The sequence below is a fragment of the Pseudorca crassidens genome, chromosome 3, assembly GCF_039906515.1.
Source record: "Pseudorca crassidens isolate mPseCra1 chromosome 3, mPseCra1.hap1, whole genome shotgun sequence".
NCBI lineage: Eukaryota > Metazoa > Chordata > Mammalia > Artiodactyla > Delphinidae > Pseudorca > Pseudorca crassidens.
In genome coordinates this window covers 117,687,993-117,705,107 of record NC_090298.1, presented here as the reverse complement: position 1 = coordinate 117,705,107, position 17,115 = coordinate 117,687,993, and the positions used below count along the sequence as shown (strand labels likewise).

The 17,115-nt window shown below is 43.0% G+C and overlaps 1 protein-coding gene across 12 annotated transcripts in view; it reads right to left on the bottom strand.

The window, feature by feature from the left end:
• LOC137221762 (protocadherin alpha-C2) overlaps positions 1–17,115 on the bottom strand; it is a 172,225-nt gene that overhangs the window by 15,373 nt on the left and 139,737 nt on the right. For all 12 annotated transcript variants that reach the window (XM_067731971.1, XM_067731970.1, XM_067731966.1 and 9 more), the window contains exons 2-3: positions 16,875–16,933; positions 13,825–13,913 (exon numbers count right to left, since the gene is read on the bottom strand). In XM_067731971.1, coding sequence (XP_067588072.1) covers positions 13,825–13,913; positions 16,875–16,933 — 148 coding nt within the window. The remainder of the gene's footprint in view (positions 1–13,824; positions 13,914–16,874; positions 16,934–17,115) is intronic.

Below are 17,115 nucleotides of genomic sequence, written 5' to 3'. Positions count from 1 at the left end.
TAATTCTTTAGCAGGATTGTTAAAGCCCAACAAAATCTGACACCAGTCCAGCTTTCTGATCTCATTTCCCAACAGTCCTCCACCTTACCCCGCCCATCAAATGCACTCATTCTGTTCACCCAGAATATGCCTTCTGGGTTTAAGGCTCACACACGCGCATGTATTGTTCCCTTTGTCTGGAACTCTCTTTCTTCCCGCATTCTATGTACCATCCTTCAATACCCAGTATTGAATGCCACATACTCTTTGATCTGGTCCCCTAAATTCCCAATTCCATCTTCTGGGCTCCCACAATATCTAACATTCATGGTTGCTGAGGGAGGGTTTGAGCCCTGTGAAAACAATTAAAGAGGTCCTTATCAGGAAAGATGATCCAGCTGACCATATTTACATGGGGTTTGCATGGATTACAACATAGATAGACTCTGGGTCCCATTCTGGACCGACAAGCTTCCTTATTGGACCTGCCTATACATGGCACTATTACGGTCCTGACACTGTAATAGTCCCACCTTATTTCTTTACATTTCTGTCTCCCCCACTAGATGATGAGGACAGGACTGTGTTATATTTAGTATCGTATTCGCATCACCTAGAACAAAGACTGGCTGTAAGTAGGTACTTAACAAATGTTTGTTTAATGACTATAGGAAGCTCCAACCAAATTCTACACTGAAGGCAAGCCAAGGAGAGCACCCTTGGACGGGATAGTCTAATACTTTGTGTGTGTGTGTGTGTGTGTGTATGTGTGTGCGTGTGAGAGAGACAGAGAGAGGGAGAGGGAAGGAGGGAGGAAGAGAGAGGATATGAATGAATGAAGGGGTATTTTAAAAGAGAATGCTTCTAGTGGTGGTGGTTAATGGTAAAGTTCTAGGGACCTGCCTGTTAGGTGAGTTTTGTGATGATCTTCCTAGTGCCCTTCAAATCACAACCATTTAGAAGGCTAGTATCTGGGCTTCCCTGGTGGCGCAGTGGTTGAGAGTCCACCTGCCGATGCAGGGGACACAGGTTCATGCCCCAGTCCAGGAAGATCCCACATGCCGCGGAGCGGCTGGGCCCGTGAGCCATGGCCGCTGAGCCTGCGCGTCCAGAGCCTGTGCTCTGCAACGGGAGAGGCCACAACAGCGCGAGAGGCCCGCGAACCACAAAAAAAAAAAAAAAAAAGAAGGCTAGTATCTTGGAGGCAAGGTTGTGACCCTGAGTGTGAAAAGACCAAGGAAACTAATTTATATCTCTAAGTGCCCAGAATTAGAGACAGCACACTGAAAAGCTCATCTTCCCTACAGAAATCTCCCCAAGACAGGTATTTAGAATCAATTTATACTTGGTCCAACAAAGGGAAATTGACATGACACTGATCATTGACTAAACACAACTCCACTGGCTGCAGATTGAGGGACAGCAGTCGGATCGACATCTTAGTGACACAAGGAGCCTCTAGGGGATGCTGGCCTCCAAGGAGAACCTTCCATGGGTCTCATGGCTAGTCACTGTCAGAGGCAAGAGGGTGATTTAGTCTCCAGTCAGAGCTGCTGAGAGTGCTGAGATGCTCCAGGCTTTGGAAGTGCTTAGCCTGTTAGGATCTCAAGGAGGTAGCTAGTGTGAGAATAGGTTTGTTAGGCAAAATGCTCCTAAAAATCAAACAAACAAATCCTGAATGCATGTGTATCCACAGAATTGGCCTACCACCACCCTGCCCCTGACACAGGAGGCATCCCTGAGGAAAAGTGAGATTTAGAAATAGTGACTGACTTTTTTGCTAGCTACCATGCCCTTTATTCATTTATTTATTTTATTTTAAAATATTTAATTTTTTGGTTGTGCCGCGCGGCATGTGGGATCTTAGTTCCGCGACCAGGGATCAAACCCGCCCCCCACCCCTGCATTTGAAGCATGGAGTCCTAACCACTGGACTGCCAGGGAATTCCCTGGATTGTGTTTCCTGACTGCGCCAAATTAGGATCAACAGTTACTGTTCTTTCATGACATACCTCTTACCTAATTAATTCTCTTTCTCTGCTCTAGCTCAGCCAATCAAACCAGGACAGTTCCCCTTCCTCACTAAGGGAGAGGTCTGCCATTCTTGATTTTCTTCCCTTGCATTGCTAGAGGCCCTGTGGTATTCTTCCCTTGCATTGCTAGAGGCCCTGTGGTATTCTCCAGAACTTCTTTACCAACAATAAGCCTGATTCTGAACTTTGATTTCCTCAGGTGGCCCCATGCATCGATTCCTAATTAGCTAAGGTCTGGAGAGAAAGCGGGTGATGGATATGTCTCCAGCAAACTTCTGGCAATTAATAGCTTTTAAAAGGCTTTTAGAGTCTAGTCCACACTGACTACACCCTCTTCAGGGTCCTAATATGCACCTTATTTTACCTTCGTCTCTACTGAAATTTACACACAGACACACACAGACACTGCTGCCTGCACATAAATGACTCTGAGGTAGGCAGGATAATGGTGCCCCAGAGATGCCCAGGTCCTAGGAACTCCTGAAACCTGTGAATATGTTATGTTACATGGTAAAAAAAGACTTTGCAGATGTGATTAAATTAAGGATCTTGTGCTAGAGTGATTATCCTGGATTATCTAGGTGGGCCCAATGTAATCGCAAGGGTCCTTACGAGGGAAAGAGGGAGGCAGGGGAGTCAGAGTGAGATTAGCAGATGCTACGTAGCTGGCTTTGAAGATGGAGCAAGGAGCCACTAAGCCCAGAAATGAAGGCAGCCTGAGAGCTGGAAGACAAGGAAAAAGGTCCTCCCCTAGAGCCTCCAGAAGGAATGCAGCCCTTCCAACACACTGATTTTTTTTTTTTTTTTTGGCTGCTTTTTGGGTGGGTCTTCGTTACTGCACGTGGGCTTTCTCTAGTTGCAGTGAGCGGGGGCTACTCTTCGTTGTGGTGTGCAGGCTTCTCACTGCGGTGGCTTCTCTTGTAGCAGAGCTCAGGCTCTAGGCACGCGGGCCTCAGCAATTGTGGCTCGCAGGCCCTAGAGCGCAGGCTCAGTAGTTGTGGCACACGGGCGCGGTATGTGGGATCTTCCCGGACCAGGGCTCGAACCTGTGTCCCCCTCATTGGCAGGCGGATTCTTAACCACTGTGCCACCAGGGAAGCCCCAACATGCTGATTTTTAACCCAGAGAAACCCATTTTGGACTTCTGGTTTCCAGAACTATAAGGTAATAAATTTGTATTGTTTTCAATCACCCAGTTCGTGGTCATTCATTATGGCAGCCCTAGAAACTAATACAGATTTTGGTATCTGGAAGTGGAGTGTTGCTGTTACAAATAAGTAAAAATGTAAAAGTGGCTTTGGAATTGGGCAGTGGGCAGAGACTGGAGGGCTTTGAGGAGCATGAAGAAATTGCCTGGATTACCTTGAAAAGACTGTTAGTAGAAATATGGATATTAATGACTCTGCCAGAGAGGACTCAGAAGTGAGGAGTATGGTAGAGAAAACATATATTGTCTTGGGGAATACCTAACTTGTCATGAACAGACTGTTGTAGAAATATGGACATTAAAGGTGCTGCCAGGGAGGGCTCAGATGGAAATGAGCAACATGTTATTGGAAATTGAAGGAAAGTGGATCCTTGTTACATAGTGGCAGGAACCTACCTACATTTTAGCCAGCAGTAAAACCCATTTTGTACTTCTGACCTCTAGAACTGTAACATAATAAATCTGTATTGCTTTAAGTCACAAAGTTTGCAGAAACTGATTACAGCAGGAATGGGGAAATACTATAGACCCCTACAGTCAGCCTGAAACTCAGACAGTGAATAGTCTTCTCCTAGTTACCCAACTATTCGCTTCACCTGGCAAGTGGGACAAAGTAGTGTATTATTTAAATGCATAGAGTTCAGCAGCAGGCAGACATGGGTTCAAATATAGCCTCAGCCATTGCTATTCCCTGATGAGTTCAACAAATATTTATTAAGCACCATCATGTACTAGACAGCTGCCTCAATACTGGGAATATAATAGTGAGCAAAAAACACCAACTAGATGTAAGGAAGGATGACTGTAAGGAAGTCATTTAATTCCTGGGAGCCTCAATTTTCCTAATCTAGAACATGGGAATAATAATCACTTCTCTCTTGTTTAAGGACGCAATACATGTAAAGTCCTTATCACAGTTCTCCATAAATAACAGCTATTATATAGTCTTCCTTTCTCTTGTTCTAAAATACTATTTCTACAACCCAGGGGGGCAACAGCACAGGATTCAAAAACTTTGAAACTTCAACGACAAAGACCCTCCAACTGACACACACACCTCCCTACTAATAGGCATTAGCTGAGAGAAGGGAACTTCTGCTAACTTCTAATATTCCTTGCTCATCATCACACACAGAGCCAGCCTCACAGGCTCAAGGGCATCCATCTCAGGGCTGTTTACACGTCTGGTGATGCCCTTCTCCCCCCAAAACTCTGACATGGAGCTTGGTGTGCATCTAACATAAGTCATTTACACTGGCTGAAGCTTCTAGCTTTGTCACAGACCTTTGGGTGACACCAGGTGACTATGGAAACAGACATATGACATATGTGTGCTTGGGTAAGACAGTATCTATGACGCAGAGTCAAAGAAAATAAGAGAGGTGACTTGGGGAATGTCACCTCACTACTCAGCTTGGCCCACGATGTCACCTAGAGCAACAGCTCTGGACACGGGATTGGGCCAATGTTGGAAGTAAACCCAAGCTGGCAGGCTTTCTTGGACCATCAACAACAAACTTGTTTGTTCAGACTTTCTGTACAGGACAGGCTTTCCTTCTTTTTAAAGTTTGTTTGGTTGTTTTTCACACGCAATCGCAGCTAGAATCGGGAGGCTTAGGGTACTCTGCTTGGGATTCAGCAGCCCAGGGACACGACTCTAGCAACAATAAACTTCCCATCATTCCTGTTGTCTTGTGGATGCAAATTTGGTTCCTGAAAGTTACCTTTTCACACCCTAACCTTCTGTAGTTAACCTCTTGAGTCTGACTTCTACAAAACTCTCCATTTCCTATTTTAAAACTATGCAAAAACATCCTTTTTTCCCCTTTATTTCCTTTGGTACTGCCATCCTCAGGACTGCCTTCTCCCATCCTTCACCTAGCCCACTGCCTCGGAGTTAGACCTTTCCAGGCAGCGTACTGCTGGGGAAGCTCTTGGTCTCACTGAGATGAGAGTGGAACAGTATCCATCTCTTCTCCCTGTCCTTTCTATAATTGTGGGTAACAAGCTCCAAGTGCTGAGGCAGAGAGAGGCTCCTCTCCAACCCACAGGCTCATTTCCAGGCCTCCTGGCACTGACTGAGCTCTCTTATGACCCTCCCCTAGAGGCCCCTAGTCTCCAGCCAGTGCTTGACCTGAATATGTTTCTCCAGGTTAGGCAATGACCTTCTCAACTGCAAAGCTAACTGCCTCTGAGAAAAAGAACTTTTTAAGTTCTTTTGGAATCTGGACTGAGTTGCTCTGAAAATATTTGTCATTAAAGATCCTTGCTGTTGCTGGGGACCAGCTCTCGTTTCTAGTTTACTAGAATCAGTGAGGCTGAGGGCAACGCCTGCTGGAGCTGCAAAGCTTAAAGGCATTACAAGTTATCACTACCCCTCTGCCCTCAAACCAGGCCATAAATAGGTCTTTCTTGTCCAAGCACCTCCCAGGGAGGTGCTCCAAGCCCACCAATTCTATACAACCCAAGCACTCTTTCCAACAGAATGAACTGCTGACCCTCACCGGCCACTTCCGCTTCCCCACAAAGCTCTCAAACATACAGGTGGCCTGTTGTTTTTGAGCCAAGTCAGGTAGCAGAGTTGGTAACACACACACACACACACCCTTCCTTGGTCCCTGAGACCCTAGGATCTCCCCAACAGAAACTTGAATTTCCCTTTCGATAAGGGGCTTAAAAATTCAGCTACAGTACAGCCACTATGGAGAACAGTATGGAGGTTCCTTAAAAAACTACAAATAGAACTACCATATGACCCAGCAATCCCACTACTGGGCATATACCCTGAGAAAACCATAATTCAAAAGGAGTCATGTACCAAAATGTTCATTGCAGCTCTATTTAAAACAGCCCGGAGATGGAAACAACCTAAGTGCCCATCATCGGATGAATGGATAAGGAAGATGTGGCACATATATACAATGGAATATTACTCAGCCATAAAAAGAAATGAAATTGAGCTATTTGTAATGAGGTGGATAGACCTAGAGTCTGTCATACAGAGTGAAGTAAGTCAGAAAGAGAGACAAATACCGTATGCTAACACATATATATGGAATTTAAGGGAAAAAAATGTCATGAAGAACCTAGGGGTAAGACAGGAATAAAGACACAGACCTACTAGAGAACGGACTTCAGGATATGGGGAGGGGGAAGGGTGAGCTGTGACAAAGCGAGAGAGAGGCATGGACATATATACACTACCAAACGTAAGGCAGATAGCTAGTGGGAAGCAGCCGCACTGCACAGGGAGATCAGCTCGGTGCTTTGTGTCCACCTAGAGGGGTGGGATAGGGAGGATGGGAGGGAGGGAGACGCAAGAGGGAAGAGATATGGGGATATATGTATATGTATAGCTGATTCACTTTGTTATAAAGCAGAAACTAACACACCATTGTAAAGCAATTATACCCCAATAAAGATGTTAAAAAAAAAAGAAGAAGAAGAAAATCTATTCCAGCATTTTGGAATAAAATTTTGTCCCCCCCCCCCACCGCCAAAAAAAAGGACGGTGTGTAGAGAAAGCTAGAAGGGAGGGTTATTCAGAAACTCTCCTGTCCCAAGCAACACTCAAACAAAAGAAGAATGAAGTGTATTATTTTCCTAAGACATACGCAGAAGTTGTTTCTCATGATGAAGTTTGCAGGGGCCAGACTGTACTGCTCCAGTGGCTCATTAGGTGGATCAATGATAACCAGAGGGACTGTAATGAGTCTCCATTTCCTGACCCTGCATTAGCTGCTTCTCTGCATCTGTGGGATTTGAAGGAAACTGCAGCCTAAGAGAACAGCTCCTGCCCCTCCTCTCTCCTCACTACACTCTCCTCTCCAAAATGTATGCCCAGGAGCACACGTCTGAGTGCACAAGGGATTCGATTTTCAGGAGACACATGATCTGTTGTGGGTCTCTGACATAGAAGAAATTCTTTTACTATGTATCACGGCCCCAATCCTGACTGTATCCTGCCCAGGGCTACCGAACCTGGAAGAATGGGTGTAGGAAAAATGAGAGAGGTGCAGGGAATACAGGGTGGAGGGAAAGAAATATCTCAGAATCTATTTACTCAACAGAAACTTTTGATTTCAGGAAAAGCAGGAATTCTTCATTCTAGTTTTTTATTTACATGACCATTAAAAATAGAGGTGCAGAGAGTTCTCCTAAGAAGGAGTTGAAGAAAGTCACGGATGGAGCCAGCAGAGACTTAAACTTCCTGGCTTCTCCTGGGTAGAGAATTCTAATTCCCCTTCTCACACCACCTCCCTCTCTCCCTCCAGGCCAGGTCAGAACACACAAGATAAGCTACATAGAGAACTCCAACAGACATGATGAGCTCCACACCCCCGGAAGGTAAAAGTGTATCTTACACAAGGACTTACTTTCCTCAGCTACTAGACACAACTACGGCAAGCTGGCACTCCTGGGCTGTGAGATGCAAGGTGAGAGTGGAGGATACTGACGGGAGGGAGCTGCTCCACCCACATAGATCGCAGATCTTATTTTTTTTTTCCTGATAAAGATATGCACACATCTCCCAGGACTACCGTTGCCATGACAACAGCAGAAGTTGAGGGTGAGCAGGTTAGTGGAACGGCATGCTTTCTAAATTCTCAAACAAGGCCTGAGGCTGCAGTCACTCATGATGTGGAAAAATTCATGTTGACGGTACTCCTATATGGATTCCCCCAAATTTAAGGATCATGGCTTCTTTCTGGGGGAGAATCAGAGATGGAGTCTCCATGGAGCCCCTCCGTGGGGACGTAATTTAGTCAGGGAGGTAGGAATCCCTAAGACAAATAAGAGCATGAATCTCCCTATAAAACTAGGGCACATAAACTGTCCGTCTTCCACAGAGTAAAGAGATGCAGCAAACCAGGGCAAAAACAATCCCCCGAGGACACAAAAAGGCGCTTTTAAAAAAATCTGCTCTATAATAAAGCCTTCCCACAGAGACTACTCAGAACAACTCAGACCTAAATTCTGAAGCTGAAGGATAGACTCATACCTTGAAAAATCATAAAAATAACTACCATTTACTAAACAGTGTTCTCCAGGCTGTGTGTATTATCTCATTTAATTCTTGCCAACAACGCTGTAAGGTAGACACTACTACTATCTCCATTTTACAGAGAAAGAAACTGGGACTCAGAAAAGTTATGTAATGGTCCCAGGAACATACAATTGCTGGGCTTCCTGTAAGAATCATAAACAGATGGCTTCCCTGCATGGTTTCTGAGCCTCCAAAGGTATCAGACAATCTCAGAAATATTTACTCTCAACTCTATAACCTTAGGGTTCATCAGGATCACTTGGAGGCCTCCTTAAAGCACAGATGGCCGGGCCCCAGCCCGAGAATTGCAGATTTGATACGTATTGTCAGTGTGGCTCTGGGAACCATACCTTGAGAACCCCTGTGCAGTCACTCTAAACTAAGCTTCTCTATACAGATGAACCTGTTTGCAAGCCAGAAATAGAGACACAGACGTAGAAAACAAACGTATGGACACCAAGGGGGGAAATCGGGGGTGGGCTGAATTGGGAGATTGGGACTGACATATATATACTAACTAATATGTATAAAATGGATAACTAATGAGAACCTGCTGTATGGCACAGGGAACTCTACTTCACTGTACAGTAGAAACTAATACAACATTGTAAAACAACTATACCCCCATAAAAAAAAGAGACAGAGATAATGCAGGCAACAACACAGAAGAATGAAAGCCCCCCCCCCAAAATAAAATAAAAAAATAAACTAAGCTTCTCTAAGGAAACCTCATGGCCTTAGTTGCCTCACCTACCTAATTAACCTTTCACACTTCAGCCCCAGATCCTCTGGGGTGTTCCTTGAAAAGCTAGAATGTATCTTTGGCAGTGTTGTGCATTTCGGAATTCCTCCACTGATGAATTCTTTGGCTGAGCTCTGAGCTCTTTTGAATTCTGAGCTCTTCTGAAAATAGCGAATATCTCTCACTCTAAAATTAATTTACTGCTGCCTTAGGTAAGTCCTGAGATCCCATGAAGTGTAGAAAGAGGAGCCTGGAAGGACCAGTCAAGATAGCAAAGCAGCCAGGGGCCCTGAAGCCAGACTAGCTCTCTTGAAGGCAGGGACAGTCTTTCTATAACCTCTTGGGATTCTCTCTAGGAACTGTCACAAGAGGGCACTCATTAAACCCTGTTCAGAGCTTGCACACTGAGAACGTTAAAAGAGTTGTAAGCACGAATGACTGGCCCTTTAATGCCCTCAGCCCCCCAACACACTCCTCCATCTGAAGGATGACTGTGTGCTGTGCACTCCCTACTCAGCTCCTTTTCTTTCCCTGTTCAGTCTCACTGAGCTGCCGAGGAAATAAGAAGCCTGTGGTCCAGGTCTGCTCACACAGAGGCAAGGCTGGAGAAAGTGGCCAACAATTGGGATTAACAGACTTAATGCCCGACTTGTTTATCCTGCAGGAAACATCACCTGGTGATGTCCCCATTGATCCCTTCAGAGCGTGGCATCTTAGCCTAGGCTTCTGTGGACTGTGAAAATGAATGGGGACAAAGTGTGGGGACAAAGCCAAAGAATTCATCAGTAGGGAAAAACAACTACAAAGAACACATGTGAGGGGGGATCGGTCACAGCAGGCCTCTCTCTATTCCCATGGCTGCCACTGTTGCAGGTGTTGGTGTCAGAAGGTGCTGGTTCCTGAGAAGGTCTCAGACACAAGTGAAAGGAGACTCAGGCGCCACTAGGAAGCCTTTTGGAAGCAACTGCACTTTCGTCATGAAACACTAAGGGCAACAGAATCAGTGAAAGGCAGGCTCTACTTGGGAATGAAAGCAACCAAGTTTTTTTCCTTTTTCTCAGGCAGAACTGATAAATTCTCCTCATGCCATCTCCAGGAGGGTGGCTGGGGGTGACAGGACTGTACAGATGTCAGGATGACCCAGACAACCTTAGAGGGTCTGTATCTGGGTTCAGAAATGAGAACTACTGAATTCTCGCTACGATGCTACCAGCGAAGGCCACCACACAGACTGCATGAAACGAAAGTATCCCAGAAAAAAAGGAATAAAAAGATTAGACATTTGGGACTTCCCTGGTGGTCCGGAGGTTAAGAATCCACCTTCCAATGCAGGGGACGCAGGTTTGATCCCTGGTTGGGGAACTAAGATCCCACATGCTGCGGGGCAACTGAGCCCGCACACCATAACTACTGAGCCCACACACCACAACTATCGAGCCCATGCACTCTAGAGCCCATGAGCCACAACTAGCGAGCCCGCAAGCTGCAACTACTGAGCCTGCGTGCTCTGGAGCCCATGTGCCACAACTAGAGAGCCCGCATGCTGCAACTACTGAGCCCATCTGCTCTGGAGCCTGAGTGCCACAACTAGAGAGAAGCTTGTGTGACACGATGAAAAGCCCGCACAACGCAACGAAAAATTCCACATGCCACAACTAAGACCTGACGCAGCCAAATAAATAATTTTAAAAAAACAGACATTTATTAATACTATATGTCAAGCACTATATTCAGCTCTTTCTTCTTTAGTTATCATGGCAACCAGATAAGATAGGTGTTATAATTATACCCAATTTACAGATGGGGTAATTAAGAAAACATGAATTTAAGCAATTTGCTTATGCTCACCCAGCAAGTAAGTTTGAAGTGGAATTCAATTCAGATCTGATTCTAAACCATAATCTTCATCTTTATGCCATATTCCCTCCAAACATTGCAGAACATATTTTGAGTCCTAAAACTCTAAAGTACCAAAAGGACAGAGCAGAACACAGAGGAACATCTCTCTAATGTCCTATCACTGGTGCAGAGGTATGCTGAAAAGTATGGTTAGGTCACCCATAGAGTAACTGGAAGATATAAGCTCTGTCCAGCTCAGTCCATGAAAACTGTGACTCATGACTCAACAGCCAGGTATAGTACTGGAGAGAAGGGATTATACAAGAGGAGTTAGGACATTTGGGCAGTGGAGCGATGGCGACTCCTTCCCTCTCTTCTGTCAGAAAGATGGGTTCCTCCCTCCTACACTGTTGGTGGGAATGTAAATTGGTGCAGCCATTACGGAAAACAGCATGGCGGTTCCTCAAAAAAACTATAAATACAGTCGCCATATGATCCAGCAATCCCGCTCCTGGGCATATATCCGAACAAAACTACAATTTGAAAAGATACATGCACCCCTATGTTCATAGCAGCACTGTTTACAATAGCCAAGACATGGAAGCAACCTAAATGTCCATTGACAGATGAATGGATAAAGAAGATGTGGTAAATACACACAATGGAATATCACTCAGCTATAATAATGCCACTTGCAGCAACATGGATGAACCTAGGAATTACCATACTAAGTGAAGTAAGTCAGAAAGAGAAAGACAAATATCATATGATATCACTTATGTGTGGAATCTAAAATGCAACACAAAGGAACCCATCCATGAAACAGATATAGACTCATAGACAAAGAGAACAGACCTGTGGTTGCCAAGGGGGAGTGGGAGTGGGGGAGGGAAGGATTGGACGTTTGGGATTAGCAGATGCAAACTATTATATAGAGAATGGATACACAACAAGGTCCTACTGTGTAGCACAGGGAACTGTATTCAATGTCCTATGATAAACCAGAATGGAAAAGAATATAAAAAAGAATAGGTGTATATATGTATATATACACACACATATATCTGAATCACTTTGCTGTACAGCAAAAACTAACACAACATTGTAAATCAATTATACTTCAATAAATTTTTTAAAAAAGATGTGTTCTTAACATTCTTTTGAATTTGAAGGAGAGTCCCTGGGCCAGATGCAGATAAAAATAATCAGTAAACAGTTCCTATTTCCCACTGGCCTAGGAATACACACCAACCAGCAACACTGATGAAAGGGAGAATGTATTCAAAGTTAATTTTGGGCTCACCAGCCTGACCTACAAAGTCTCTATAAGAACAAGAAAAAACCCTGAAATGGAGGCAGGGTAGGAGGGCATGATTTCATGGGGCTGCTAGGATTGAGTAGTTCTCACCTTTCAGATGCCTCCCATCCTGCAGCACTTGGTAGTCTAAAACCACTTCCTCCTCCATCGCTCCTTCACACCATCACTGGCATTAGGGTTGCAGATTTGTCAATGAACTATTTTATGTTTTTCTCCTTGCCATCTGGCAATATTAGCTCTCTAATGAATTGCTTTAACTCGAGCATTTGTTTTTTTTTTAACAAATGTGACTTTTAGTTGAATTATACAATATTCATAAATAGCAAATGCTGGCTGATTAGAATCAACGAAAACCCTTAGAGCTGCCAGCGAAAATGGGCCCTTAGCTGCACATGTTACTTGCATAGCCTAATCACTTGAAAGGCACCAGCTTATTTTTGGAAAGAACTTTTTACACATACGCTTATGTAATCTGTTATGTATGCATATATGTATGCATTTGAATTTGGGTGGATTCTTGCAAGCCAGCCATGCTATGAATATAAGAGCTAGATACACTTGGATTTGGAACTAGACACACTTGGGTTTGAATCCTACCTCTGTCACTTACAAACTATGTGAACTTGGGTATGTTTCTTAGTCTCTCTGTGTCTCTCGCTCCTCACATGTAAAATAGAGATAATAAATCCCTTGCAAGATTGTCTCAAGGAATAAATGAGATCACACAAGGCACAGTGTCTGGGTACATTGTGGCTCAATTATTAGTAACTATTACCATCATCATCATGTTCTATTAATAGAGGATTATGGTAGACAACATTTGCAGTCTCTATAATCCTTCCTTTCTGATAACTGCCACAGGGATGGGCCTCCAAAGCCATATTTGTATTATATGACACTGCTTCAGTGATTGGGCAAGAATAAGGAAAATAAGGAAATATGAGTTTAGGCAACTTTTTTATGCTCACCCAGCCATTGGGTTCTTGATTTAATCTGGCAGATTCTCTTTCTTGAAAGTTTGGATTAGGAATCAGTTCCCATTGGTCCTCTGAACTAAGAAACTGCAAGACTGGTCATGTTTGGCAATGTGCATGTCAAGGCAATAAAATTCAGTCTGCAGAATGATGTACATGTCAGGGAGGGAGGAGGCCTGACTGTGACTTGAAGTCAACCAGAGTGGTGCCCTGGTTCTGACAACTTTTCCACTTCCATGAGAAACTCCATTTCATCGATCTATCTGTTAATCAATCTATCAGTCTCCCTTCTGCTTACTACTTTGAGTGGATTTCCATCACCTTTAACCAAAAGATCTTTGCTAACAGTGTCATCTCTGTGCATGAGGCCACCAGATCTTGCCTGTTGTAGTTCGGACAGCCTAAGCATTTGAAATGTACCCAGTTATTTCAGAAAATAACTTTACACACACACACACACACACACACACACACACACCCTTATGTTATCTGTTTTCAACTGTTGAAGTACATTAAGTGGAAAATCAAAATACTCCTGCATAATCATGTAAGCAAGGAAGTCACACATGTAAGAAAAAGAAGTAAGAATAAAAAGAGAGCCACTGACATTCCTGGTCTTACAAAAACAGGTCATCTCATGGCTTTCCAGAATCCAAGCAAGAAGGGAGAGACCCTGGGTCTTTACCTGGTGTCGCACTGGATACTGTTGGCCACTGCTGATCAGGCCCTCCTGGACCAGCTCGTAGAATGCCAGCCTCTTCCAGGTGCACAGAACTGAGTAAACACATAGACCCAAATAATAGTTAGACCATAAATGCCTTTCCAGCTCTCCTTCCACCCTCAGAAAGTGCTCACATCTCTGGAGGCAGGGCTGCAGCTAACACTTTTTACTCATGCTTGAACTGAAGCAATTACCACTGAGCAGTCACCTTACATCAACTGTAAAAGCATTGCTGACTTACTTGTCTGCTACACCATGCAGGCGATAAACATGTTTTATCTTTATAGCAATTTTGGTTTTCAGTAATGCTGTGTGGTGTTCATTAAATCTAACAGGAAGCCCATCAGAAGGCTAATGACATTTTATCGTCTTAATGCCAAAGCAGATGAGGAGAGCTTGTTCTCAAAAGCCCTAAGCCTCTTTTGCTAGATCTCTTATTTCTGCGTTCTCATAGGAAAGAGGAAAGCACGAACATTATTTGCTGGTAACTGTAGTATTATTCCAGTTTGGCCCAATTAATTCTTAACTTTATTTTCTGTTTTACTCTTTCTGTATCTTTTCCTCATAGATAACCCACCCTACATTTCCTGGGACTAGAGGAAGTTTATCACCAGCACTCATGGATCCCAGTTCAGAAGAGATTAATTCATCATGAAATATTGCAGAGAGTGAGACATGAACTGGGAGATCCTTAGAGGCAAGTAGAGATAGAACGTAAATTGTTCAAGGGCAGAGAGAACATCATATTCTTTATGTGTGTGTAATGTTAGCAGATATGAGACCCTCAATATTTTCTGGATGAAGAAAGGAACAAATGGGACCCTAAGAGTAAATATCACCCAAGAAAACCCTCACCAAAATAAGAGGACTCTTTGAAATTAGGCATTGGTTCATCTCGGAAGTTAAGTTACTAAAGTAAAACTTAGAGTACTACTGCCTGAAGGAGTCATGTGACTCAACAGAGCAGGAAAACTTGAAATATTGTGGGGGAAGGTCATCTCTAAGTTCAATATTCTCTTACTCTTTTTTTTTTTTTTTGCCCGTGCCAGAAGGCTTATGGGATCTTAGTTCCCGGACCAGGGATTGAACCCGCACCCTTGTCAGTGAAAGCACAGAGTCCGAACCACTGGACCGCCAGGGAATTCCCAATATCCTCTTACTCTTTGACTTCAAACAACATATCTAGTGGAAATTCACTCATTAAGCTCTGCCCTACTGCTGTTCTTTCCTTCATCTACACCCTAGAATCTTCTCTTTTTTCCAAATATTAATATCCTTCGGGTGTTGGTGGATTCTACCAGCAAATTGTATGGGTTCAATTAGATTCACTCTGAAGATGGAACTACCCTAGGAACCAGCTCAGCTCAAAGCAGAATTTTCAAAGGAACAGGCACATGATATCTGAGGCTAGAAAGGCCAAGAAGCCAAGCGTATGTGTGAAAAAGATGAGTGTTGTTTAAGTTCACAACTTTAACATATGTTCCATGTACTACACTGTGAGGAATAAATAACATTTAGTTTTAATTTTTATTTCATTTCTTATCCTACTTGAATCTCATAATATCTTAATTGAATCCTGAATAGAAACACATGTGGCTTCTTTTTTTTTCATTTGAAAATGGAATAAGGAACTGATATAGTTTAGTATTTTATTTTAATATAGTTTTAAAGGTGCATCTTATAGCTTTGGTACTTTTCAAGTAAAGCACTAATTCAACTGGGACAAAAGAAGTTGGTATTGTAAACCATATTTTTTCCTATCATATAGTCCACCACAATAGCTCAGGTGCAGGCAAAACCATAAGCTGGTTTCTAACAAATAAAAAGAATCTTTCTGAAACCTAGTATTCTGGCATCTGCATAAGTGTTTCTGGCCTAAAGTTATGACCAGATTCCAATGTGATGTCCCACCAAGCCAACTACTGATCTTCAGTTTTCACTGATTGCTTCTCGTTCAGAAAGAGCATCCATTATAATGATTTCTGCTCAATTTGTAATGTAATGTTTGGGAATATGTTGATTTATTTTGATTTAATGTGTTTTTAACAGGCTAAAACTAATTTTTCATTAACTCAATACATACTCTGTAAGCTCTCTCTTTAGAAATTGATCAAGGTTTGGTGACGATCTACTCAAGAGTTGCCCAGATATTTTGAGGGGCTTAAGTCTGGAGTTTATTTCTTCTTTAAAACTAAGTTATTTTGGTGGTAGTGAACACTAGTTGCTTGGCTCTCTCCATTTGGTTTCCCAAAGACACTCACAAACAATGAATCTTTTATTTGGCCCGGTGGCATGAATACTAGATCAGGTCTGGGAATAATGGTAGTTAATCAATTACTGTCAAAGAGACAAAATAGAGAAGGCAAAATTATATTTAATCTGAGTTTTAAAGTAATGTTATTGCTCTAGGTTAATTTAAAAGTAAGCTAGATTTGGTCTCCAGATATTCAATAAAAGCCCTTCACATGGCTCATCCTCTGAAGAACTCTTGCCACTGAGGGCAGGCAATAAGATAGCAACAAGATGGAAAAGATAAGGAGACTCTAATAGGGGTGAACATGAACAACAATTACTGTGGTTAACAGGATATAACAGTCAATGTGTGATGGAAAACCAAGGTAGGCAACAAGTGCATATATATCACACAATGTACTCAAGTCTGAAAGCATCAGTATTCATTATAATTTTAAGGGAAGGACAGAAAGTACAGATGGGGAAGGGATGAAAGAAGTTGAAGCTACTTCCTTAAGGAAATTTTAATGAGAGAAAGTAAACAGTCGCCTGTATCTGTGATTTTACAGGAGATTCTTATTTGCCGGCACTTGATAAGCATTTGGCACTGACCACTTCTAATGTTTCAAGGAATAGACACGGAGACATATAAACAACTGCATTCCCCTGGCAAAGTATCTAAGCTTCTCAGTTTTGACTGCTGCTTCCGGCCTATGAAGACAGTTTATCTGAGTCAAACAGTTGCAGTAACTTCTGAGTGAAATGAGGAGGGAAAGCCATACCTGTGCATTCCTGCTCTCAGGGAGGCAGAGTAACGCCAGTCAGGGTTGGGTTGTCGGGGCTGCAAAATCACAAAGGGAGTTTTTGTTAATATGGCAAAAACGATGATCTCCTAGTGACGATGTTCACCGATGAGTTGTTTCTTAAATATTTCCATGTAGCTATTAAAAGTATGGAAGAAGCCATTTCATATGCATCTCTAAGATGATGTTCACATATATATAGCACTTCAGGAGAAAATTA